Source organism: Lithobates pipiens, unplaced genomic scaffold, assembly GCF_037356315.1.
Source record: "Lithobates pipiens isolate NorthernLeopardFrog02 unplaced genomic scaffold, aLitPip1_a1.2 Scaffold_8, whole genome shotgun sequence".
NCBI lineage: Eukaryota > Metazoa > Chordata > Amphibia > Anura > Ranidae > Lithobates > Lithobates pipiens.
The window spans coordinates 103,436,927-103,462,208 of NW_027507903.1; the positions used below are offsets into that span (position 1 = coordinate 103,436,927).

The window sequence follows — 25,282 nt, forward strand, 5'->3', positions numbered from 1 at the left end:
TGCCCATGCTTGCTGGACCACATGTCAGCAGTAAGGTGGATTTTATGGTTGTGTCAGGAAGGGCATGCCAGCACCCAAGATGGCTGCCGAAGAAGACGACCTGTTACCTCTTCATGTCAGGAAGGGCATGCCAGCACCCAAGATGGCTGCAGAAGAAGATGACCTATTACCTCTTCCCCTTTCAGGATGCCATTGGTGTGCACGCACCATGTGACAGCTTTTTCCGCCCAAACAGGCTATTTAAACGCAGCCAGTTTCCAGGCTCAGTGCTGTCTGCTCTACAGCGTTCCCTGTGTAACCTGCAATTAACTACCTAACTTCTGTTCCTGTTGTGACCTGGCTTGCTTCCTGACGTTCCTGTTTCCTGCCTGCATCCGACCCCAGCTTGTCCCCCACTCCGCACCTGCCTGCTCCTTCTGCCACTCCGCTGCCAGCCTGTTGACGACCCGGCCTGTAATCTGATTCTGCTTCTGCTTCAGCCCCTGTTCCTGATGTGCCCATTGTGTATGACCCGGCCTGCCTGTACTTGCCTTCTCTTCAGTCTTGAGGGTGCCACCATCCCTTCTGCTGCATCTGCTCTCCTGCCTGTGGGGACCAGTTGTCTACTTGTTCCAGCTACCTGCTCACCACTGCTCTGGAATTTCTACAGACACCTCTACAGCTCGGCCGAGTGCTCTGAGCCAGCTCCAGGTTCAGTGATCCCGCCAGGCACTCGTGCGACTCTGCATCTCGGTGCTTCCCGTCAGCTCTATCAGGGGCTCCAAGTCAGAGTTGTAACATAGGCCGTCCTCTGCATATCAGGCTCCATCACCAGGTACGGGACAGGTTGCCTTGCTCAACAATGCCAGAACATTCCCTTCTACGTGACGGTAGAGAGATGGAACGACCTTACGTGAACGGTGGTAGCGACTGGGAACCTGACATTGTGGTACAGCACATTGTGTAAATTTATGGAAGGGGGCAGAATCCACAAGGCTGAAAGGCAGAAGCTTTGACAAGTTTGCATTCAGACACTGGGCATGTGGGTGGCAGGGACTGTATTTTTTTCCCGCTGCAGCAGATGGGGCAGAGAAATTTGCTGGCTACAGTCTACAGCTGGTGGTATGCTGCTGGCAGATGTGCTGCTAGGACCTGGGACATCCTGTGCTATACCATAATTCCTGTCAGTGGAGGCTGCTGAGAGGTAATGACTCGGTATCGCAGGAGCAGAGTGGGTAAGGAGGAGGAGGGATGGATTTGTGCCCCTTTTGTGTGGCTTTTAGGTGCTCTTGCCAACGGGCTGAGTGGTTGGATGTTAAATGCCTTGTTAAGCATGTGGTACCCAAATGGTTGGTGTTTTTGCCAAGTTTGATGTGCCTGAGACACAGTTTGTAGATAGCAACAGTCTGATCTGCTGCAGATGTGCTAAAAAAGGCCCAGACAGCTGAGCTTTGCGGAGTGGGCCGGGAGATAACAGCTGCAGAATGTGATGGAATATGGTGGCTGCTCTCTACTATTTCTTGATGTCAGCCTCCTTGGGGTTGTGCCGCCTCACCTTCAGTTTCCTCCTCTGCTCTATCTGGCACCCAAGTCGCATCAGTGACCTCATCATCATCATCATCATCTCCATCTGCTCCATCTTCATATTTACCTGGAGACAACTTGGCAATACGCTGTGGCTTGGGGAACATGAATGCCAATTTGTCTACCACTGTTCCTCCCTCTCTCTAGGCTCATGTTCCTGTCATCCTCAACCTCACAACGAACATCTGAATCCAGTAATGGCTGGGTATCATCAAGCAACAAGTGGCTGACACTGTGGTCAAATAACTCAGCTGACTCCTCAATGGCTGATGTTGGGGCTATGGCAGGAATAGATGTGGACAAGGAGGCAGGTTTATCCACTCTGGCAACTGCAGGGGACTGCACAATTGTCTGTACTTGAATGGCAGAGGATGAGGAGGATGAGGGAGGTTTAGTAAGCCAGTCCACCACCTCCTCTGCATGCTGTGGCTGGATAGCACAGGCAAACTCACTAAACAAAGGAAATGATGCCCTGCCTGAATCCTGATCACCACGTCCACCTTTGCCTGTGGACACATTTGTTGCTGGCCCCCTTACAGTGCCAAGGGAACGTCTGCCTCCCCCTGTTGTCCTCTAAGACATTATCGGAAGGGAGGGGGCGGTGTTTATAAGCAAATGTAAAGAAGAAGTTGAAATCTGTACGTAGATGCACTTTAATCAATGTAAAGATGTGTTTAGTGCACTTTAATTTGAGTACTCACACTACACAGACACACTCCACGAATACACTATAATATACTGCAATATAATGTGCCAAATGTACAGTGATGCACAGAACTATATTGTGTTAAACTGGCAGTAATGCACACAAAACAATATGGTGTTAAACTGGCAGTAACACATGCAAATCTATATGGCGTTAAACTGGCAGTAACGCACATAGAACTATATGGCGTTAAACTGGCAGTACGGCACAAAATGATATGGCATTAAACTGGCAGTAATGCACACAGAACTATATAGCGTTAAACTGGCAGTAACACACAAAACTATATGGCGTTAAAATGGCAGTAACGCACAAAACTATATGACGTTAAACTGGCAGTAACGCACGCAAAACTTTATGGCCTTAAACTGGCAGTAACACAGTCAAAACTATATGGCATTAACCACTTGCCGACCGCCTCACGCCGATGTACGTCGGCAGAATGGCACGGGCAGGCATAAGCACGTACATGTACGTGATTTGCCTCCCGCGGGTCGGGGGCCCGATCGGGCCCCCGCCCGGTGCCTGCGGCGGTCGGTTTTCGTTCGGGAGCGATCCCGGACGAGGGGACGGCCATTCATTCATGGCCACCCCCTCGCGATCGCTCCCGACGAATGGAAATCCCCGGTGACATCACTTCCTCTCCTGTAATGTAAACACAGGAGAGGAAGTGATGTATTCTCTCCTCCGTGTCGGTATTTTTCGTTCCGACACGGAGGAGAGCGGATCAGTGAGTTGCACCAACACATCCCACACACAGTAGAACATGCCAGGCACACTCACACCCCCCCTTTACCCCCCGATCACCCCCCCAACTACCCCTGCCCCCCCAGTCACAGTGACACCAATGTCATTTTTTTTTTTTTTTTTTTTTTTTTTGCATTGGTGTCATTTGTGACTGTAATAACTGTTAGGGCAGTTAGGGTTAGCCCCCTTTAGTTCTAATGTACCCCCCTAACCCCCCCAATAAAGGTTTAACCCCGTGATCACCCCCCGTCGCCAGTGTCACTAAGGCTGGGTTCACATTGCAGCGGTTTATGAGAACGAATGTGATTCGCACCGCACTGCAGTGCAAATCACATCCGATCTCTGTGCGATTCGAGTTCAGCCATTCGCCGCACCCGCCGCACCCGCCACACCCGCCGCACCCGCCGCAAATTCGCACGGGACCCTTTTTTTGGCCCGCAGCAGAATCGGATCGCATGGGTGTTCACACCATGCGATCCGAGTTTGCAGATCGCACTGCGATATGCGAACTGATCTGGGGGTGTCAGTAACATTTCACTGACACTCCCAGCAGTTCGCATAGGGCAGTGTGAACTGCCGCCGGGAGGCATGCGATGCGGGAACCCGCCGCGGATTCGCGGCGTTTCCGCATCGCTCCAGTGTGAACCCAGCCTAATAAGCGATCATTTTTCTGATCGCCGTATTAGTGTCACAGGTGACGCTAGTTAGGCAGGTAGGTATTTAGGTTCGCCGCAGCTTTTTATAGCGCTAGGGACCCCCATATACTACCGCATAAAGCCCCCTGATTGCCCCCTAGTTAACCCTTTCACCAGTGATCACCATATAACTGTTACAGGTGACGCTGGTTGGTTATTTTTTTATAGTTTCAGGGCACCCGCCATTTATTACCTAATAAAGGTTTAACCCCCTGATCACCCGGCAGGTGTCATTTGTGACTAATAACTGTTAGGGCAGTTAGGGTTAGCCCCCTTTAGTTCTAAGGTACCCCCCTAACCCCCCCAATAAAGGTTTAACCCCGTGATCACCCCCCGTCGCCAGTGTCACTAAGGCTGGGTTCACATTGCAGCGGTTTATGAGAACGGATGTGATTCGCACCGCACTGCAGTGCAAATCACATCCGATCTCTGTGCGATTCGAGTTCAGCTATACAGATAGTATGGCTGAATTCGTGTCGCACCCGCCGCACCCGCCGCAAACTCGCACGGGACCCTTTTTTTGGTCCGCAGCAGAATCGGATCGCATGGGTGTTCACACCATGCGATCCAAGTTTGCAGATCGCACTGCGATATGCGAACTGATCTGGGGGTGTCATTAACATTTCACTGACACTCCCAGCAGTTCGCATAGGGCAGTGTGAACTGCCGCCGGGAGGCATGCGATGCGGGAACCCGCCGCGCATTCGTGGCGTTCCCGCATCGCTCCAGTGTGAACCCAGCCTAATAAGCGATCGTTTTTCTGATCGCTGTATTAGTGTCACAGGTGACGCTAGTTAGGCAGGTAGGTATTTAGGTTCGCCGCAGCTTTTTATAGCGCCAGGGACCCCCATATACTACCGCATAAAGCCCCCTGATTGCCCCCTAGTTAACCCTTTCACCAGTGATCACCATATAACTGTTACAGGTGACGCTGGTTGGTTAGTTATTTTTTTATAGTTTCAGGGCACCCGCCATTTATTACCTAGTCTCACTAGTGTACCCCTAAATTTAGGGGTGTCTACTTTCTAAAATGGGGTCATTTGGGGGGGGGGGTTTGTGCCATCTTGGCATTTTATGGCCTTCAAAACTGTAACGCCCTTAGAAAGCCTGAAGGCGGTGCTTGGTTTTTGGGGCCCCGTACGCGGCTAGGCTCCCAAAAAGTCCCACATATGTGGTATCCCCGTACTCAGGAGAAGCAGCAGAATTTATTTTGGGGTGTCATTTCACATATGCCCATGGCATGCGTGAGCAATATATCATTTAGTGACAACTTTGTGAAAAAAAAAAAAAGTTTGTAATTTTCCCGCAACTTGTGGCAAAATATAAAATATTCCATGGACTCAACATGCCTCTCAGCAAATAGCTTGGGGTGTCTACTTTCTAAAATGGGGTCATTTGTGGGGGTTTTGTGCCATCTTGGCATTTTATGGCCTTCAAAACTGTAATAGGTAGTGAGAAGTGAACTCAAAAAATTACGCCCTTAGAAAGCCTGAAGGCGGTGCTTGGTTTTCGGGGCCCCGTACGCGGCTAGGCTCCCAAAAAGTCCCACATATGTGGTATCCCCGTACTCAGGAGAAGCAGCAGAATTTATTTTGGGGTGTCATTTCACATATGCCCATGGCATGCATGAGCAATATATCATTTAGTGACAACTTTGTGAAAAAAAAAAAAAAAAAAAAAAAGTTTGTAATTTTCCCGCAACTTGTGGCAAAATATAAAATATTCCATGGACTCAACATGCCTCTCAGCAAATAGCTTGGGGTGTCTACTTTCTAAAATGGGGTCATTTGTGGGGGTTTTGTGCCATCTTGGCATTTTATGGCCTTCAAAACTGTAATAGGTAGTGAGGCGTGAAATCAAAAATTTACGCCCTTAGAAAGCCTGAAGGCGGTGCTTGGTTTTCGGGGCCCTGTACGCGGCTAGGCTCCCAAAAAGTCCCACATATGTGGTATCCCCGTACTCAGGAGAAGCAGCAGAATTTATTTTGGGGTGTCATTTCACATACGCCCATAGCATGTGTGAGCAATATATCATTTAGTGACAACTTTGTGTAAAAAAAAAAAAAAAATTTTTTTTTTGTCATTATTCAATCGCTTGAGGCAAAAAAATAAAATATTCAATGGGCTCAACATGCCTCTTATCAATTTCCTTAGGGGGTCTACTTTCCAAAATGGGGTCATTTGGGGGGGTTTTGTACTGCCCTGTCATTTTAGCACCTCAAGAAATGAGATAGGCAGTCGTAAACTAAAAGCTGCGTAAATTCCAGAAAACGTACCTTAGTTTGTAGATGTGACAACTTTTGCGCAAACCAATAAATATACAATTATTGACTTTTTTTTTACCAAAGACATGTGGCTGAATACATTTTGGCCTAAATGTATGACTAAAATTGAGTTTATTGGATTTTTCTAATAACAAAAAGTAGAAAATATCATTTTTTTTCAAAATTTGCGGTCTTTTTACGTTTATATCGCAAAAAATAAAAATCGCAGAGGCAATCAAATACCATCAAAAGAAAGCTCTATTTGTGGGAAGAAAAGGACGCAAATTTTGTTTGGGTACAACATTGCATGACCGCGCAATTACCAGTTAAAGCAGCGCAGTGCCAAAGTGTAAAAAGACCTCTGGTCATTTACCAGCAAAATGGTCCGGTCTGAAAGTGGTTAAACTGACAGCAACGTGCATACAACTATATAGCGTTAAACTGGCAGAAAATGCATGAAAAACTATATGGCATTAAACTGCCAGTAACACACAAAGAACTATATGGCGTTAAACTGGCAGTAACGCACACAGAACTATATGGCGTTAAACTGGCAGTAACGCACACAAAGCGATATGGCGTTAAACTGGCAGTAACACACACAAAACGATATGGCGTTAAACTGGCAGTAACGCATGCAAAACAATATGCCGTTAAATTGGCATTAACACACACAAAGCGATATGCCGTTAAACAGGAAGTAACACATACAGAACTATATGGCGTTAAACTGGCAGAAACGCACAAAACGATATGGCGTTAAACTGGCAGTAATACACAGAAAAGTAAATGGCGTTAAACTGGCCGTAATGCACACAGAATAAATGGCGTTAAACTGGCAGTAACGAAATTAAATAGACGGTGTTCAACCGTCACTACACTGATGCTATCTGAACTGTCCCTACTCTGGCTATGCACTAATGTCAACATTACTGACACGGTCTCACTACACTACACTGAAACTGTATGAGCTGTCCCTACTCTACACTAATGTATGTATGAATGACGCGGTCTCACTACACTACAGTGAAACTATCTGTGCTGTCCCTACTCTAGCTGCACACTATGCAAAGCTGAATGATGGTCCTCCTCACTACACTCACACTGTCCCTAGACAGACACTAAAATAATATTCTACACTGACAATTGAAGAAAAATAGCACAGTATAGCACAATAACTAACTAATAATACTTAACAGAGCCCTATTTTATCTCTCTCCACGCCAAAATCACACTGAAAAATACTTTATACTGTGGGGCGGTAATGAGCCATGATTGGATAAAGTCATGATGACAGTGTCCAATCATGACTCTGACAGTGCGCTGTGCCCTGCTTGGCTGAAACTTTCACTGCTTCAGCCAGTCAGAGCTTGCAATGCACTGTTCAGTGCCGCAATGCATTGTGGTCAGTTTGGGGGGCCGAACAAACAGTTGAACGACTCATTTGTTCGGATGTTCACCGAATGACCAAATAACGAAAGTTCATACTATTTGAATATACACAACACATATCATAGAATAGATTATTTTTTGCTCAGTCAAATAGGCCTGATGATGATCCCTTCCTCTGACATTGGTAACTTTTTGTGGTCAGATCATGCTCCAATATTTGTGGAGCTGGCAATAACTCAATATAGGAAACCACAAGGATCATGGAGGTTAAATGATAACCTCCTTAAAGATAAAAATGTGAAAAGGATGTTGAACAAACAATAAAAGAATTCCTGCAGACCCATGAAACAGAATACATCAATCCCTATACAATGGGAAACATTAAAATGTGTTTTGCGAGGAATATTCAATAAACATGGGGCTAGATTGAAAAGGGATAAAGAGCATAAAATATTGCAACTATTGGGAGAAATGTAATTATTAGAAAATATGCATAAACAAAATCTCAACCCAATAGCTAGAATAAGGCTAAAGGATAAGCGTATTGAACTACAAACAATGTCAAATGAACAATCCCTGCGAATAAGGGATAAAAATAGAAACCAGTTCTACCAAAATGGGAATAAACCAGGAAAGGATTTAGCGAGAAATCTAAAACAACAACAACCCTTGACCCCTATAACTAAAATTCAAAAGATGTCTGGAGAAATAACATATGACCCTGGGGAAATTTCTAAAACATTTCATATATACTATTCTAAGCTTTATAATTTATCAATACAGCAAGGAAATAAAGGAAGAAAAGTTTAGAGGAAATACGCCAATATATGAGAGAAACAGCATTGACTAGCCTACCTAAAGAAACAATGGAAGAACTAGAAAAATACATCTCAGTAGAAGAAATACAGCAAGCTATATCCGCACTGGCTCTGGGGAAAAAGCCCAGGTCCCGATAGATATACTTCAAAATTTTAAATGAGATTTCAGGAGATACTTATTCCCATCCTGAGAAAGACCTTTAACTCTATATGCGATACGCCAACTATTTACACCACAAAGTATGGAAGCTCATATTGCACTGATCCCAAAACCAGAAAAGGACCACACTTTTGTGGTAATTATCGACCAATCTCCCTTACAAATATAGACTTATGTCTATATTCTAAGATCATTGCAAATAGATTTACAGCCATTTTACCTGCACATATTAATTTAGATCAAACTGGTTTTACAATGGGTAGGGAGGCAAGGGATAATACAATAAAAACATGTACATTAGTGGAATATGAGAAAGATTTCAATCGGGTAGAGTGGGGGTTCCTGAGAGAAGCTTTAATTCAATTTGAGATTGGACCTAGGGTACTATATAGGATTATGGCATTGTATTCTAATCCTAGAGCAAAAATATGAACGAATGGGATACTTTCTGATTATGTAAAAATATCAAATGGTACTCGACAAAGATGTCCTTTGTCTCCCTTGTATGTGATAGTTATAGAAAATTTGACTACAGCTATTAGAAATAATAGGGATATTCAAGGGATAAGGGTCAAGGGAAGGGAGTATAAAATGTCAGTTTACGCAGACAATTTACTAATATATGTTACCAATCAAATAATGACAATAACAAATCTCGTGAAGGAATTTAAAAGATTTGGCAAATTAAGTAACTTTAAAGTCAACTATGACAAGTCAGAGATGCTGAATATATCACTACCAAATAAGGATCAGGAACTCCTTCAGAAAAATTTCCCTTTTAAAAATGGCAAAAAGTAGCAATTAAATATATTGGGATATATATCCCAACAGATATGACTAAATTGCAGGAACTGAATTACTCTCCAATGATACGCAAGATTATAAAATTACTCCAAATATATAATAAAATGGTCCACTCATGGATGGGGAGAATTAATACAGTAAAAATTGATATATTACCAAAACTACTATATGTAATTCAAGCTATCCCGTTGACCCCTCCAATCAATTTAATCACGCAGTTACGTAAGGCTATAGGAAGCTTTATTTGGCCACATAAATCATCACAAATAAAAAGAGACATTTTAATTAGGACAAAAAATAATGGAGGCCTTGCTCTCCCTGATTTTACTAAATATCTACAAGCCCCATCTTTAATTAGGATCATAGATTGGTACCATAATGTAAAATATAAACAATGGGTAACTCTGGAAGAAGATATTACTGGATTGCAACTAAAATCCCTACCCTGGATTAAATCCCAGCTCCGACCGGAGAAAAAAGATTTAACTCTATTTACGTTATCAACTCTGAAGATATGGGATAAAATCTTGAAAAGGGGACCAATGACCCCTTTATTTTCGAATCCGAAATTTCCACCAGCATTAGAGGGTGTAAACTTTCTTAAATGGAAAAGGATTGAAAATGTAAGCATAATTCAGACCCTAGTGACGGCAAGCTCCCATTATTGCCAGAACTGGGGCCTGAACATAAACACAAATGGATGCAATATCAACAGTTAAATACATATATTAGGACTAATATGCAATCTTCCCTAATTGGCAGACAACCAACTATTTTTGAACAGCTATTAATAAAGGAACAAAGACCGATCCATAATTTATCAACTATAGATAAATTCCTACTCCCTTCTGAATCTCTAAATGATTTAATGTGTATGAGAAAGTGGGAGAACGAAGTGGGGAACCCCATCTCACTGGTAGAGTGGGATAGGGCATTTTCCTTGATACATAAAACTTCAATAGCGATCATAAATCAAGAAAGGAATTTTAAAATCATGATGAGATGGTATAGGACCCCAGTGGACCTACATAAAATAATGCAGAAATGTGTTGGAGATGCCTTAAGGAAAGGGGGACTATGACACACACATGGTATAATTGTTCAATGGTGAAGGATTTCTGGTATAACATATTAAAAATGTATCAGGTTATGAAATACAATCAAGTATTAACATTTCAATACTAACTATTATTCCAGGATCCACAATAACTATTAAGACAGACATCCTTCACCACATGATAACAGCAGCTAGGACAATAATATCTTGAAATTGGCAAAAAGCAAAACGTCCTACAGTGGCAGAAAGGGTTTGTGAGATGAGAGAAATACAGCAAATGGAGATAATGATAAAGTTTGAAGAAATGAGTAGCCAAAAACCACAAATATGGAAACAATGGGAAGAGTTTAGGTCCTTGGCAACCTCATCACAATACTTATGAAAAGGAATGAACCAGGAATGGAAAGGAAAAAAAAGGAATGAATCTTAATGCACACCACCTTAACTACTTGCCAACCAGCCTCCGCAGTTTTACTGCGGCAGAATGGCACTGCTGGGTGAAACGGCATTACCTTACATTGCTTCGCCCCGTGGCCACTAGAGGTGCACGTGCACTGCTCGCCCCCGGAGCCGATGCCAGTGTCTGGTGGACACGAGGACCAACAGGCTGCCGCAATCACTCGTGACACGGCGAGAACAGGGATCTCTTTTTTTTGGGGGGGGGGGAGGGGGGATACAATGTGGTTGTCTATTATGAATGGTAGAAAGGTGATGTAATGAATTCTATTTAGGATAAAAGAGTAATGTATTAATGTATTATTATTAGTATTAATATATAGCTAGAATATAGAATTCATGTGGACAATTTTTATAAAGAAATTAATATATATTTGTATTTGTGTTAAATGGAAAAATAATAAAAAGAGATTGAAAACAAAAATAGCACAGTATAGCACACTAACTAACTGATAGCACTGAACAGAGCCCTGTTCTATCGCTCTCCATGCCGAATTCACACTGAAAATGACTGCCATTGAAAGAATACTTTTATATTGTGGGGCAGGAATGAGTCTTGATTGGATAAAGTCATGATGACAGTGTCCAATCATGACTCTGACAGTGCTCTGTGCCCTGATTGGCTGAAGCTTTCACTGTTTCAGCCAATCAGGACTTGCAGTGCACTGTTCAGCGCCGCAATGCATTGTGATCGGTTCACCGAACAACCCAACAAAGAAAGTTCGCCCATCCCTACTGTTAAATGTTATTTTAAAAAATGTAATTACATGACCCAGTCAAACACTGGGGCAGAAAAATTGGGCCTTGGGTAGTGGTGGTGGTGCCACAACACTATATCACCTCACAGTTACTCTTGTTGGGTGCAGGAACGGGCCCTGCTGTTAAATATTATTTCAAAAATTGTAATTACATGCCCCTGTTATACAGGGGCAGAAAAATTGGGCCTCGGGAGGTGGTGGTGGTGCCACAGCACTGTAACCCCTCACAGTTACTCTTGTTGGGTGCAGGAATGTTCCCTGTTGTTAAATATAATTTCAAAAATTGTAATTGTATGCCCCTGTCAAACAGGGGCAGAAACATTGGGTCTTGCAAGGTGGTGGTGTGCCACAACACTGTAAGCCCTCACAGTTACTCTTGTTGGGTGCAGGAACAGGCCCTGCTGTTAAGTGTAATTAAAAAATTGTAATTATATGCCCCTGTTAAACAGGGGCAGAAAAATTGGGCCTTGGGTGGTGGTGGTGGTCTTAACCAAAATATTGTTGGAAGCTAGCATCATCAAGATTCAGGAGGAATAGGATAGGCAGCATAGGCAGTCTTCAAGGGATCCCAGATCCATAGCAAATTCAATCAGTTACCGTATTTATCAGCGTATAACATGCAATTTTTCCCCTTAAAAGCAGGGGAAAATCGTGGGTGCGTGTTTTTTACGCCGATCCCCGAAATTCTGAGCCTCTGGGCGGCTTCCAGCCGCCTTCAGCTCTTCGAGGCGACTTTCGGCCATCTTCGGCGCTTCAAGGCGACTTTCGGCCGCCTTCAGCCATTATCGGTGGCTTTCGGCCATCTTCGGCCGTTCTCGGCAGCTTTCGGCCGCCTTCGGCCGCCTTCGGCTCTTCTTGACAGCTTTCGGCCGCCGTCGGCTCATCTCGGTGGCCGAAAGCTGCCGAGAATGGCCGAAGACGGCCGAAAGCTGGCGAGAAGAGCCGAAGGTGGCCGAAAGCTGGCGAGAAGAGCCGAAGGCGGCCGGAGGCCCGCCGAGAACTACCGCACATACAGAGCCGGATGTGTATCTCGGCGGCGGCATTTTTAAAAAATAAAATACAAATAGCAAATAAAATAGACACGGCTGCAATGGGGGACAAGACTGCATAAGGCTGCAATGGGGGACAAGACTGCATAAGGCTGCAATGGGGGACAAGACTGCAATGGTGGACAAGGCTGCATAAGGCTGCAATGGTGGACAAGGCTGCAATGGTGGACAAGGCTGCAGATGACAATGATGGGCATATAAATGTAAGTTTTTTTCCCCCTTAAACTTCCCTCCTAAAAGTTTTTTTCCTTAAAATTCCCTCCTAAACTTGGGGTGCGTGTTATACGCCGCCGCATGTTATACGCCAATAAATACGGTACATGTTACATCAGCATAAGATGCTTGATAGCTGCTGATCAAGGACTGATTCATTTTTAGAAATACTCCTATCAACGGAGTTTGTGTACAGACACACTCTTTGATCCATTTGACATAACGCACTAGATGCAGGACAGGCCAGTAGCTTGATTGCATATTGAGCAAGTTCTGGCCAGTGGTCCATCCTCAAGACCCAGTAACGCAGTGGATGCTCTGTTGGAAAGGTCTCCAAGTCTGCTCTTGCCCCTAGATATTCCTGCACCATATAATGCAGACGCTGGCGATGGTTGCTTGAACCTATCAGACCTGAGGACTGAAAAATAGTTTAAAGCATTGGTCAGCCGGCCACCTTCTCCGCCGCTCTTCCTCTGACCAAACGAAGCCTCAGAAACATGTTGTCCAGCACCAGGAAATGGTAACCTCCCAGGGTCTGGAAAGGTGTTACACAAACTTTTTTTCAAGGCCTCCTGAAGATGTTTCATCCTCTGCTCCCTCTGCGAAGACAGGATGAGTTCTGCAACTTTACCCTTGTAACGTGGATCAAGAAGGGTTGCCAGCCAGTAATGATCCCTCTTCTTGATACCATGAATCCTAGGGTCCTTTCGCAGGCTGTTGCCTGAAAACCATCCCTTGAAGACTGCTGCGTGTTATCCTCTACATCCATGCTGACACAATCCTCCTCATCCTCTTCTTCCTGTGTGCTTGGTGGCCCGGCAGGAATGCATTCCTGGATAAAGAGGGCCTTGGGAGGAAAAGAAGTTATCCTCTTCCTCCCGCTGTTCTGCCTCAAGTGCCCTGTCCATGATGCCACAAAGCATGTGCTCCATCAGGAAGACTAGAGGGACAGTGTCACTGATGCATGCATTGTTGCTGCTCACTACCTTGTGGCCTCCTCAAATGGTGACAGGACAGTGCATGCATCCTTGATCAGTAGCCACTGGCGTGGCGAAAAGAAGCCAAGCTCCCCTGACCCTGTCCTGGTGCCATACTCGTACAGGTACTCATTGATGGCCCTCTGCTGTGTGTGCAGCCACTGCAGCATTGCCAATGTTGAGTTCCACTTGGTGGGCATGTCACTAATGAGCCGCATAGTGGGCAGGTTGCATTACCTTTGAATGTCAGCCAGCCGAGTACTGGCATTGTATGACCAGTGGAAATGACCACAGACTTTTCTGGCCTGCCTCAGGAGATCTTGTAAGCCTGGGTACCTGGTCAAGAAATGCTGCACCACCAAATTCAAGACATGTGCCAAACATGGAACATAGATCAAGTTTCCCTGTTAGAAGGTGGAGAGAAGGTTGGTACCATTGTCACATACAACCATTCCTGGCTGAAGCTGGCATGGTGTCAACCACCTCTGAGCCTGTCCCTGCACAGCTGACAGAATCTCTTCCCTAGTGTGGCTCCTGTCCTCTAGGCAGACCAACTCAAGCACTGCATGGCATATTTTAGCCTGCCTGCTTGTGTAGCCCCTTGAATGCTCACTGCTGGTTCAGAGGACTTCTGCAGAAGAGGCCATAGAGGAAGAAGAAAAGGAGGGAGTGGAGCAAAGAGCTGCGGCCTGTACACTGGCCTACATTTACTGTGGCCATGGGAAAATGCAAAATTGTGGCATGTTTTTGCCACGGTTTTGCACTGTTTTTGCCATGTTTTGCATTTTCCCGCAGCCGGTGGTCTAAACTTTCCCAAAGGGTGAGGGAGGTTTAACCTCACCTAAACGTAGTAACTCCTAAACTCTGCTAAAAGCCACTGGGGTAGATTTACTAAAACTGGTGCACTCAGAATCTGGTGCATCTGTGCGTAGTAACCAATCAGCTTCTAACCTCAGCTTGTTCAATTAAGCTTTGGCAATAAAACCTAGAAGCTGATTGGTTTCTATTCAGAGTTGCACCAGATTTTGTACTCTCCGGTATTAGTAAATAATCTCCTATGTGTACATGGACACTGGCTTTCATAGAGTTGAGTTTAGGCCCAGGTTCACACTGAGCTGCGGGAATGAAGCTGTGCGAGTTCAGCTGAGTGGGAATTCACTCCCGCATGTCAGTTCCGATTTCGGCCTCGATTTACGAGACATCTGTGCAGGTTTCTGCACAGATGTCAATGTAAATCGCAGCCCAAAATTGCAAAAAGTAGTACAGAAACTACTTCTTGAAATCGGCGTGGCTCCGTCCAATTAGGACGGTGCCATTGCCGACAATTGCCGCCAATTTAACATGCGATTTGACATGTCAAAACGCATGTCACATCGTACCGATGTAAACCAGGGCTGAGAGCTTTGGAAAAAAATGGCAAAAGCTCCTAAACTCAAGCTTAGAAGCTGCCAGTGTAGGCTTGTGTACATGAAGCCTTAGGCCGCGTACACACGGGCGGACTGTTCGCCCAACTAAGTTCGTCAAACAATCCGACAAACAGTCCGTTCAAAATTTGCATGAACGGACTTGACCACACACGATGAGCAGACAGTCCGCTGAAAGCGTGCGCGATGACGTGTACAGCACGTACGACGGGACTAGAAAAACGACGTCCTATACACTGCAATGCAACCTTCGGCCGTGTAAACCCTTTCTAAGCATGCGCCATACTTAGTCCGTCCAACTTGCCTACACACGAGCGGACTGTCCGCTGAAACCAAGTTTGGACGGACAAAACCAAGTTTGAACGGACTGTCTTACGGAAATTCCGTAAGACTTTGTTCGTCAGACTGTCCGCTGAAACAGTCCGCTGAAGCCCACACACGAGCGGATTGTCCGCTGAAACACTGTTCAGCGGACTAAGTTGGGCGAACAGTCCGCCCGTGTGTACGCGGCCTTAGGCCGCGTACACACGGGCGGATTGTCTGCCCAACTTAGGCCGCATACACACGGGCGGACTGTTCGCCCAACTTAGTCCGCTGAACAGTGTTTCAGCGGACAATCCGCTCGTGTGTGGGCTTCAGCGGACTGTTTCAGCGGACAGTCTGACGAACAAAGTCTTACGGAATTTCCGTAAGACAGTCCGTTCAAACTTGGTTTTGTCCGTCCAAACTTGGTTTCAGCGGACAGTCCGCTCGTGTGTAGGCAAGTTGGACGGACTAAGTATGGCGCATGCTTAGAAAGGGTTTACACGGCCGAAGGTTGCATTGCAGTGTATAGGATGTTGTTTTTCTAGTCCCGTCGTACGTGCTGTACACGTCATCGCGCACGCTTTCAGCGGACTGTCTGCTCATCGTGTGTGGTCAAGTCCGTTCATGCAAATTTTGAACGGACTGTTTGTCGGATTGTTTGACGAACTTAGTTGGGCGAACAGTCCGCCCGTGTGTACGCGGCCTTAGTCCGCTGAACCGTGTTTCAGCGGACAATCCGCTCGTGTGTGGGCTTCAGCGGACTTTTTCAGCGGACAGTCTGACGGACTTAGTCTTTCGGAATTTCCGTAATTTTGTCCGTCCAAACTTGGTTTCAGCGGACAATCCGCTCGTGAGTAGGCTAGTTCGACGGACTAAGTATGGCGCATGCTCAGAAAGGATTTACACGGCTGAAGGTTGCATTGCAGTGTATTGGACGTCGAATTTCTAGTCCCGTCGTACGTGCTGTACACGTCATCGCGCAAGCTTTCAGCGGACTGTCTGTTCGTCGTGTGTGGTCAAGTCCGTTCATTTAAAAGTTGGACGGACTGTCTGTCGGATTGTCTGACGAACTTAGTTGGGCAGATAATCCGCCCGTGTGTACGCGGCCTTAGAAAGTTTAGAGGCATTCCAACCCATACCAATACATTGAGTTAATTTACCACTAAATGGTCTTCTGTCTATTTCGTAATACTAATTCACACTAAAGTTATTATACTTGTTTTCCTAATAAGTGCTTGCAATAACTTTCACTCAACTAGATGTGCCAGTGGGGCTGAGGCTGCTCTTAGGCCGCGTACACACGGGCGGACTGTCTGCCGAAACTAAGTTCGTCAAACAGTCCGCTCAAACTTTTGAATGAACGAACTTGCCCACACACGGCACTTTTTGAGCGGACTAAGTTCGTCGTACTAAGTCCGCGCAACTTTTGAAATGAACGGACTCGCCCACACACGAGGAGGACAGTCCGCTCATTTCGAGCGCGTGTCAAGGTAGGCGGGGCCGGCGACGGAGACGCCGCGGGCTCCGCCGCCTGGAATGGACTTAAAGGGGAACCCCAACGCCGAAAAAAATCGGCGTGGGGGTCCCCCCAAAGTCCACAACAGAACCTTGTCCGAGCACGCTACCCGGCCGGCAAGGAAAGGGGGGCGAGCGAGCGCGCCCCCCCTCCTGAGCCGTACCAGGCCGCGTGCCCTTAACATGGGGGGGTGCCTTGGGGAAGGGGGGGCCGCGCGGCCCCCCCACCCCAAAGCACCTTGTCCCCATGTTGATGAGGACAAGGGCCTCTTCCCGACAACCCTGGCCGTTGGTTGTCGGGGTCTGCGGGCGGGGGGCTTATCGGAATCCGGGAGCCCCCTTTAATAAGGGGGCCCCCGGATACTGGCCCCACCCTATGTGAATGAGTATGGGGTACAATGTACCCCTACCCATTCACCTGTAAAATAAAAGTACCCAAAAAAAAACACAACACACGAGATAAAATATTTTATTGCACAGCTCCGGGGGTCTTCCGTCTTCGGGGGTCTTCTCGCCAGACTCCTCCGCTATCTTCTTGTAGCTCTTTTGCTAGCGGAGGAGTCCGGCTTTCTTCCTCCCCGCTGCCGGCCTCTTCTCCCGACTTCGGGGGTCTTGTCCCCCTCTTCGGTTCTTCTGCCGGGCCACCGCGCCTTCTTATAGCTCTTTTGCAGGCGGTGGCCCGGTCTTCTGTCGCCGCTGTCGCCGTCGCCTTCCGTTCTTCTTCTTCTTCTTCTTCTTCTCCAGAAGATGTTGACACGTCGCTCTCTCCGGCCGGAATGCCAGAGCCGCGCTGCGCGGCCACTTATATAGTGACAATGGGGCGGTGTCACATGGTATATGTCACATGGGTTGGTCACATGGGTTGATGTCACATGGGGACTATGACATCGTAAGGGGCGGGGTCACCATGTGACCAACCCATGTGACATATACCATGTGACACCGCCCCATTGTCACTATATAAGTGGCCGCGCAGCGCGGCTCTGGCATTCCGGCCGGAGAGAGCGACGTGTCAACATCTCCTGGAGAAGAAGAAGAAGAAGAAGAAGAAGAAGAAGAACGGAAGGCGACGGCGACAGCGGCGACAGCGGCGACAGAAGACCGGGCCACCGGCTGCAAAAGAGCTATAAGAAGGCGCGGTGGCCCGGCAGAAGAACCGAAGAGGGGGACAAGACCCCCAAAGTCGGGAGAAGAGGCCGGCGGCGGGGAGGAAGAAAGCCGGACTCCTCCGCTAGCAAAAGAGCTACAAGAAGATAGCGGAGGAGTCCGGCGAGAAGACCCCCGAAGACGGAAGACCCCCGGAGCTGTGCAATAAAATATTTTATCTCGTGTGTTGTGTTTTTTTTTGGGTACTTTTATTTTACAGGTGAATGGGTAGGGGTACATTGTACCCCATACTTATTCACATAGGGTGGGGGGCCGGTATCCGGGGGCCCCCTTATTAAAGGGGGCCACCGGATTCCCATAAGCCCCCCACCCGCAGACCCCGACAACCAACGGCCAGGGTTGTCGGGAAGAGGCCCTTGTCCTCATCAACATGGGGACAAGGTGCTTTGGGGTGGGGGGGCCGCGCGGCCCCCCCTTCCCCAAGGCACCCCCCATGTTGAGGGCACGCGGCCTGGTACGGCTCAGGAGGGGGGGCGCGCTCGCTCGCCCCCCTTTCCTGGCCGGCCGGGTAGCGTGCTCGGACAAGGGTCTGTTGTGGACTTTGGGGGGACCCCCACGCCGATTTTTTTCGGCGTTGGAGTTCCCCTTTAAGTCCATACCAGGCGGCGGAGCCCGCGACGTCTCCTTCGCGGGCCCTGCCTAACTGGAGACGCGCTCGAAATGAGCAGACTTTTCTCCGGGCGGGAACAGTCCGCTCATTTCGAAAGTACAGCGGACTGGCCCACACACGGGCGGACTGTCCGCTGAAACCAAGTTTCAGCGAACAGTTTTACGGAAATTCCGTAAGACTTTGTTCGTCAAACAGTCCGCTGAAACTGTCCGCTGAAGCCCACACACGAGCGGACTGTCCGCTGAAACACTGTTCAGCGGACAAAGTTGGGCGAACAGTCCGCCCGTGTGTACGCGGCCTTAGAGACAAGGTGCAGAACAGAGAACTCAAATTACTAAACAACTCCTAGTGAATCTCCTAGGGTATTGCTAACTATTGCATATGTCTTTCTTTTAGGCCACATGCTCACTGGATATTTAGCCTCAGTGCATAAGGCTCTGGCATATAGGATTGCGCGGAAGGCATGGGTACAACATCCAGCCCTGCTGCTGGTAGCTTGTTAACTTTTATAAGAGGCGGTCAGCTGAAACACAAGCATTCGGGGCATTCATCTCTGATCATATGCTGCCAGTGCCTTCTACCCATACCTAAACATCGGAGTCTCATTTACCGAGGCTAAACACCCAGTTTACAGGGGCCTTATAAGAGATTGAATATTTCTGCTTGCATCCTTTTTTGTGTGACACCATCACCACGTCCAGAAATGAGTGGAAACCTCTCCAATGGGGCACAGCCAGCAATAAAAAGTGGCATGTTTTCCATTACTTCTCCACTGTAATCAACACTAAAGAAACAAAAATGTTTGGGCCTTTGAAATACATATGTACATACCTAACAAAAATTCGGACATCAAAAGCCAAAAAAAGGCTAAACATACCATCTTGGAACTACTTATTCTGTGTATATGATTTTGAGATTTTCCTCATGCCAGACAGATATTAAACTTTTGTCTTCTTTGTTGTAATGGTTGGCTAGGAATGAAGTGTTTATATTGGCACACTGGGCCTTAATATTTGAAACTCCCAAGTTTAGAGTGGCATTCTTTTTGTGTACATTTGTGATGGAAAGTAATAGTCTGTATATGTTCAGGGGTGTGAAAATGTTCTTTTGGTAATGCTGTAATCCGTTATTTTAAATACGTGCACATATTTACAGAGCTGGTTACTTAGCAGAAATTAGTGTTTTATTATGACTTTATAAAATAAATTATATCATAGTGTTAGGAACTGGCTTTAGTGTAATCTCACTAACTTATTTATTATGCAGCGTTGAGGAACACCCGTGTATGCTATGTACTGCATCTACATCTACACTGCTGGGACTATTGGCCTGATTTACTAAAGTAATTGAGAGCCTTCAAACAAAAAAATGAGGCTGATTTACTCAGGCTGGGCTTACATCTATCCATGTCCACGTTTGTTCATTTTTTAGTGCATTTTTTAATGTGCATTGTATATGTGTTTTCATTATTCTATTGGGCATCACAGTGAGTGAAAATTCACAGAAAATGCCTAATTTTTACCAACACATACAATGCAGTGCAGAGATATGAATGGGCTCAGTGGAGTCAGTGTGTGTTACACCTCATAGAGGTGAATCAAGTTTTCAGCTATGCACAGTAAAAAAATAGGAAGTATTTATTTTTTATTTTTTTTAGGCATTTGCAGGTTTTTTTTTTTTGTTTGTTATTGTGTTGTGCACCATGAAATGGCTACACACAGGGCTTTTTTTCTCAAAGAATAGGTGCAGGAACCCCCCCCCCCTTTTCTCCACCCCTACCCACCTCCGAGCAACATTCCTTCGTTCCATCCCCTATCCACCTCCCAGTTCTGCCCTTTTAGACAATACATAACCAAGTATAATTTTGTGGTGATAAGTAATTTGTTTTGGATTTGGTTATGCTAACAAGAAAAGCAGTAAAATAGATTCCCTGCAGCCAGCAACAATAGATCCCCCTAACAACAATGGACCACCTACAGCAAATTTTCCCACACAGCAACAATAGAGTCCCGGCAGCATCAACAGATCTCCGCACAGCCAGAATCAATAGTCTCTCTGGCTGCGAGCAACAATATAACCCTCTCTCAACAGTAGATCTCTCCCAGCAACAACTGACCCCCCGCAAAAAATTTATTTCCTCCAGCTAGAATAGATTATCCAACAGCGAGCATCAATAGACCCTGCAGCACACTCCAGCGCTCCCCTTGCCATTACATACAGTCAGTCCTGGAGGTGCCGGAACCGCGTTCCCCTGCATTCACACTGAAAAAAAGCCCTGGCTACACATGTACCCTGCAGCTGAAAATGACTTAATGCAAATAGTTTTGAGAACACCACACGAAATTCTCATGTCCACGTTCTACCTCAGTGGTCTCCAAACTGTGGCCCGTGGGCAGGATGTAGCCCTCTGCTTTCCTTTATCCAGACTTTGGGGCACCGTGCCATCCAGTGACACCAATGATGGGGCACCCTTCCTCTTACAGACACCAATGATGGGGCACCTTTCCTTCCACAGATACCAATGGTGGGGCACCATTCCTCCCCAGATATCAATGATGGGGTACCATTCCTCCCACAGATATCAATGATGGGACACCATTCCTTTTACAGATGCCAAAGGTGGGGCACCATTCCTCCCATGGACACCAGTGATGGGGTACCATTTCCCACACAGATACCAATGATGGGGCACCATTCCTACGTAAATACCAACAATGAGGCACCATCCCTTCCACTGATACCAACAGTAGGGGGCCATTCCTTCCACTAAAACCTATGATGGGGCACTGTTTGCGCTCACTGACACCATGGCATTTTCAATCCCACTGGCCACAATGTGCCCCCTCTAAAGCCTCAAGGACAGTAAACTGGCCCTTTGTTTAGACAGTTTGGAGACCCTTGTTCTACACATACAGTATAGTGATATGTGTTCCAGATATATTAGCCTTAGGGCAGATATATCAGGTGATTTACTAAAGGAGAACACTCAAAAGAGTAACGTTTCACTTTACAGTTATCCAATCATGTGATGCAAATTCCTGTTTCTTTCTTCTGCACATGATTGAATAATTGAGGCGAATCTTCGCGTTTTTTTTCTGTGAAGATTCTCAACTCCTTTAGGCCTGGTACACATGGTTTAGAAAGCATAAAAAGGCATGTCATAAAATACATTGGGGGATTTGCTAAAGGCAAATAGTCTCTGTATGTTGCAAGTGCAGCTGCACACATTTTTCCCCAGAGCTTAGTAAATGAGGTAAAGCTCTCTTGATTTCCATCATCCAATCATGTACAAGAATTATTATTTTTTCTTTTCACCTGATTGGGTATTCTTTACAAAGCAAAGTTATACCACACTACATTTACTAAGGAAAACACGTGCAACTGTATTTGAACCCCACTGGGGTGAATTTACTAAAGTCAAGTAGACTGTGCATTTTGAAAATGTAGTCACACTTATATTTTCCAAAATAAGAAACATGGTATACTTACCTGCCTTGTGAAATGTTTTTACACAGCAGCCCGATCCTCCTTTTCTCGAGTCCCCCGCCAGCACTCCTGGCTCCTCCCCAGTTCTGAGTGCTGTCATAGCAAGCTAGTTGCTACAGAGGCACTCATGTGGACTTGATCCAGAACTGTGGTCTGTGTGTCCATTGACAAACACATCACTGCTTGTCCCGCCCCCACTTTCTCCTTACAGGCTGTAATTGACAGCAGCAAAAGTCAATTGTGAGAATGATAGGTAATTAATATAGAAACACCCATTGCTCTGTATGGCCAAACCCAGCAAAAACATGACCAATGCTCTTAAGAGGTCAAAGAGGTGAAAAATCAGCATATGTAAGATTATGTTGTGTAAAAATGGTGCAAAGTCATCCTCTGGCCTGTCGAGGCCCAGGCGGGTGATCCACAGGGCACAATTAAGGCCCCTAGTTTGGGGCTTCCAAGGCTCCACCTTACACTCTAAAAAGGACCCAGCCTGGCATCAAAGAGGCCACACTGTCCTATTACAATCACTACTGCTCTTGTCCACCAACAGACCCCACTAAGCCCTAGTCCAAATGGCCATTTCCAAGAGATATCCCTAGAGAGGCTGGAGAAAGTTACTGTTTTATTAAAGGCAAGAATTGTACAAGCCTTGTCACAATGTCACTGGGAGTATCTTACTGAAAGATCATAGTACAGGCATACCCCACTTTTAAGTACCCAATGGGGTTTATTTACTAAAGCTGGAAAGTGCAAAATCAGGCTCACTTCTGCATAGAAACCAATGAGCTTCCAGGTTTTATTACCAAAGCTTAATTGAACAAGCTGGGGTTAGAAGCTCATTGGTTTCTATGCAGAAGTGAGCCTGATTTTGCACTTTCCAGCTTTAGTAAATAAACCACATTGAGTACCATAAAATTGGGGTATGCCTGTATAAGAGAAAAAAGCAAGGACTTGCTTAGGACAGAGAAAGGAGGTTTGGTGATAATTTGGGGGTTTACCTTGGCATACACTTTCATTGTTACCACTGCTACTCTTTATACTGAAGTCACACAATACTTGAATGTTCTGCTTAGTTTATTGCTTATACTTTTTTGGGTTCATTATGGTATTGCTTTTCTTTCATAGCCTATGGAAAACAATGCTGAGGGTGAAAACAGAAGACTATGTTCTACCACCACAGATAAAAACTGTCTGCATCTGGATGAAGCATACTTTCTGGACACCATGTATGACTCAAGCTGAACGACTAAAATACATTATCATGTGCAAGATGTTGGATCCAGACATTTAGGATTATTAAAAAGCACTTCCACATAGCTTTGTGATAAACTGTTTATAAAATGTCTTCGTTCATTTCCATGGGTCCAGAGAACATAACCAACCAACCTTCTGTGACAGAGACAATGTACTGGAATAATAATACCATGTTGTTCAAACCAGTGTTCAATATAGTAATCTCACCCATAACTATCATAATATCAATAATTGGTATATGTGGGAACAGCTTAGTTGTGTGGTACCTCTCTTTTAAGATAAAGAGGAACACTTCCACAACCTATATCTTCAACCTTGCCTTGGTTGACGCTGCCTTTCTGCTTTTTGTAACTGTATTTACTCTTGTTGCTATGGTTTTTACGCTGGCCCCAGGGTTAGAAGCTCACTATGAACATGTTCATTTTATCAATGTGATTGATACACTCATACAAGCTTGCATTTTTGGATACAATACCAGCTTATGCCTTCTTACAGCTATAAGCATTGAAAGATGCATATCTGTCCTATTTCCTATCTGGTATCACTGCAACAGACCAAAACATCTGTCTGCTGTTGTATGTGCCTTCATATGGTTCACTTCTTGCCTGCTTAGTGCCCTTGAGTTAGCTTTTTGTTACAATATTACATACAATCGCACAGGCCTAAAAGATGGATCTGGTAAGGAATGTAAAGTTGTCTTTATTATTATCTGTTGCTTTAGCTTCATGATCTTTATTCCATCCATGACAGTATCAAGCTTGGTTCTGCTTATTAAAGTGTGGAAAAGTTCTCAGCAACGGCAGCCTAGGAAGTTATATGTGGTCATCACAGTAACAGTGGTTTTCTTTCTTGTGTTTGGAATGCCCATGAGAATCTTACTACTAGCATGGTACAAACACCATATTATGCCACCCTTCCCCATGATGGATTTATTTTCTATGTTCTGCTCTACGAACAGTGCCATAAATCCTTTTGTATATTTCCTTGTTGGTCGCAAAGGCACCCACGGTAGAAAAATTACACTCCTGGCTATTCTTCAGGCTGTATTTCGAGATGAAGGATCACAGTATAAAAGAGAACAAAGACAGATATCGGCTGAACCGGAGACAGTGATGTGAAATTACCATGGTTAAAAGGTTATATGTATCCTCTTTAGTTAGACATAGAAAAGTGGAAGTTGGTTAGCCTGGAAAGCTGGGATCAAGAGCCACTGTAGTTCTGTTTCCTGGTTGGATTACAATTTATTATCATTACAGCTGTTTGCACTCTGTTGTCAAACTGACATTTTTTTTAGATGGGGCATCATGATGGAATAATGCGCACATGTATTTAAAGGAATTAAATAAATGTTGATATTATTTAATTAATTTGTGCAAAAATTGATTGAAAGTTTTAAGAATTACATTTTTCATATAGAATTCATTTTTAGGGGTATTTACGTAAAAGTAAAATGTCTGACATGTTAGATCAACTTTTTACGTACATGTCTACGACAGCTTGGATACGTAGCATGTAGCTCAGTTTATGATTATGCTGTTTAAAGTTTAACCAGCTTAGATCTGGCTTTACGCTATTTGATTTTTCTCTTGCAAGGAGAACAATCAACGCTGAAAAGAGAGAAGTGACAGCTGCTTGTTTAATCCAAGCTACAAATGGGCAGCACACAGTGGGAAAGGTGTCCGCCAAGTGTGCCTGGTGACTAATCCAAGCATTGATAATAAAAATAATAAAAACACAATGTAGGGTTTAAGTAATTGATATTGTCAATCATGGGCAGTCATCTGAAAATGAATTATTCATCTTTGGTTGAACAAATTCAATATTTTCCTTAGCGTGACAATCATTTGAATTAACGATTGAAC

The 25,282-nt window shown here is 45.3% G+C and overlaps 1 protein-coding gene and 1 long non-coding RNA gene across 2 annotated transcripts in view; both read left to right on the forward strand.

The window, feature by feature from the left end:
* LOC143962915 (uncharacterized) overlaps positions 1 to 10,394 on the forward strand; it is a 101,499-nt gene extending 91,105 nt beyond the window's left edge. Inside the window, exon 3 of the long non-coding RNA XR_013270832.1 lies at positions 10,346 to 10,394. This is a non-coding gene — a long non-coding RNA (uncharacterized LOC143962915). The remainder of the gene's footprint in view (positions 1 to 10,345) is intronic.
* A 12,901-nt stretch (positions 10,395 to 23,295) lies between these two features.
* LOC143963782 (proto-oncogene Mas-like) lies at positions 23,296 to 24,715 on the forward strand. Its single transcript, XM_077473510.1, has one exon. The coding sequence runs from the start codon at positions 23,507 to 23,509 to the stop codon at positions 24,536 to 24,538; it is 1,032 nt and encodes a 343-aa protein (XP_077329636.1). The 5' UTR covers positions 23,296 to 23,506; the 3' UTR covers positions 24,539 to 24,715.
* Positions 24,716 to 25,282: the final 567 nt, after the last annotated feature.

Excerpts from the sequence above, each read along its gene's own strand:
- LOC143963782 (XM_077473510.1), top strand. The coding sequence starts at position 23,507 with ATGTCTTCGTTCATTTCCATGGGTCCAGAGAACATAACCAACCAACCT.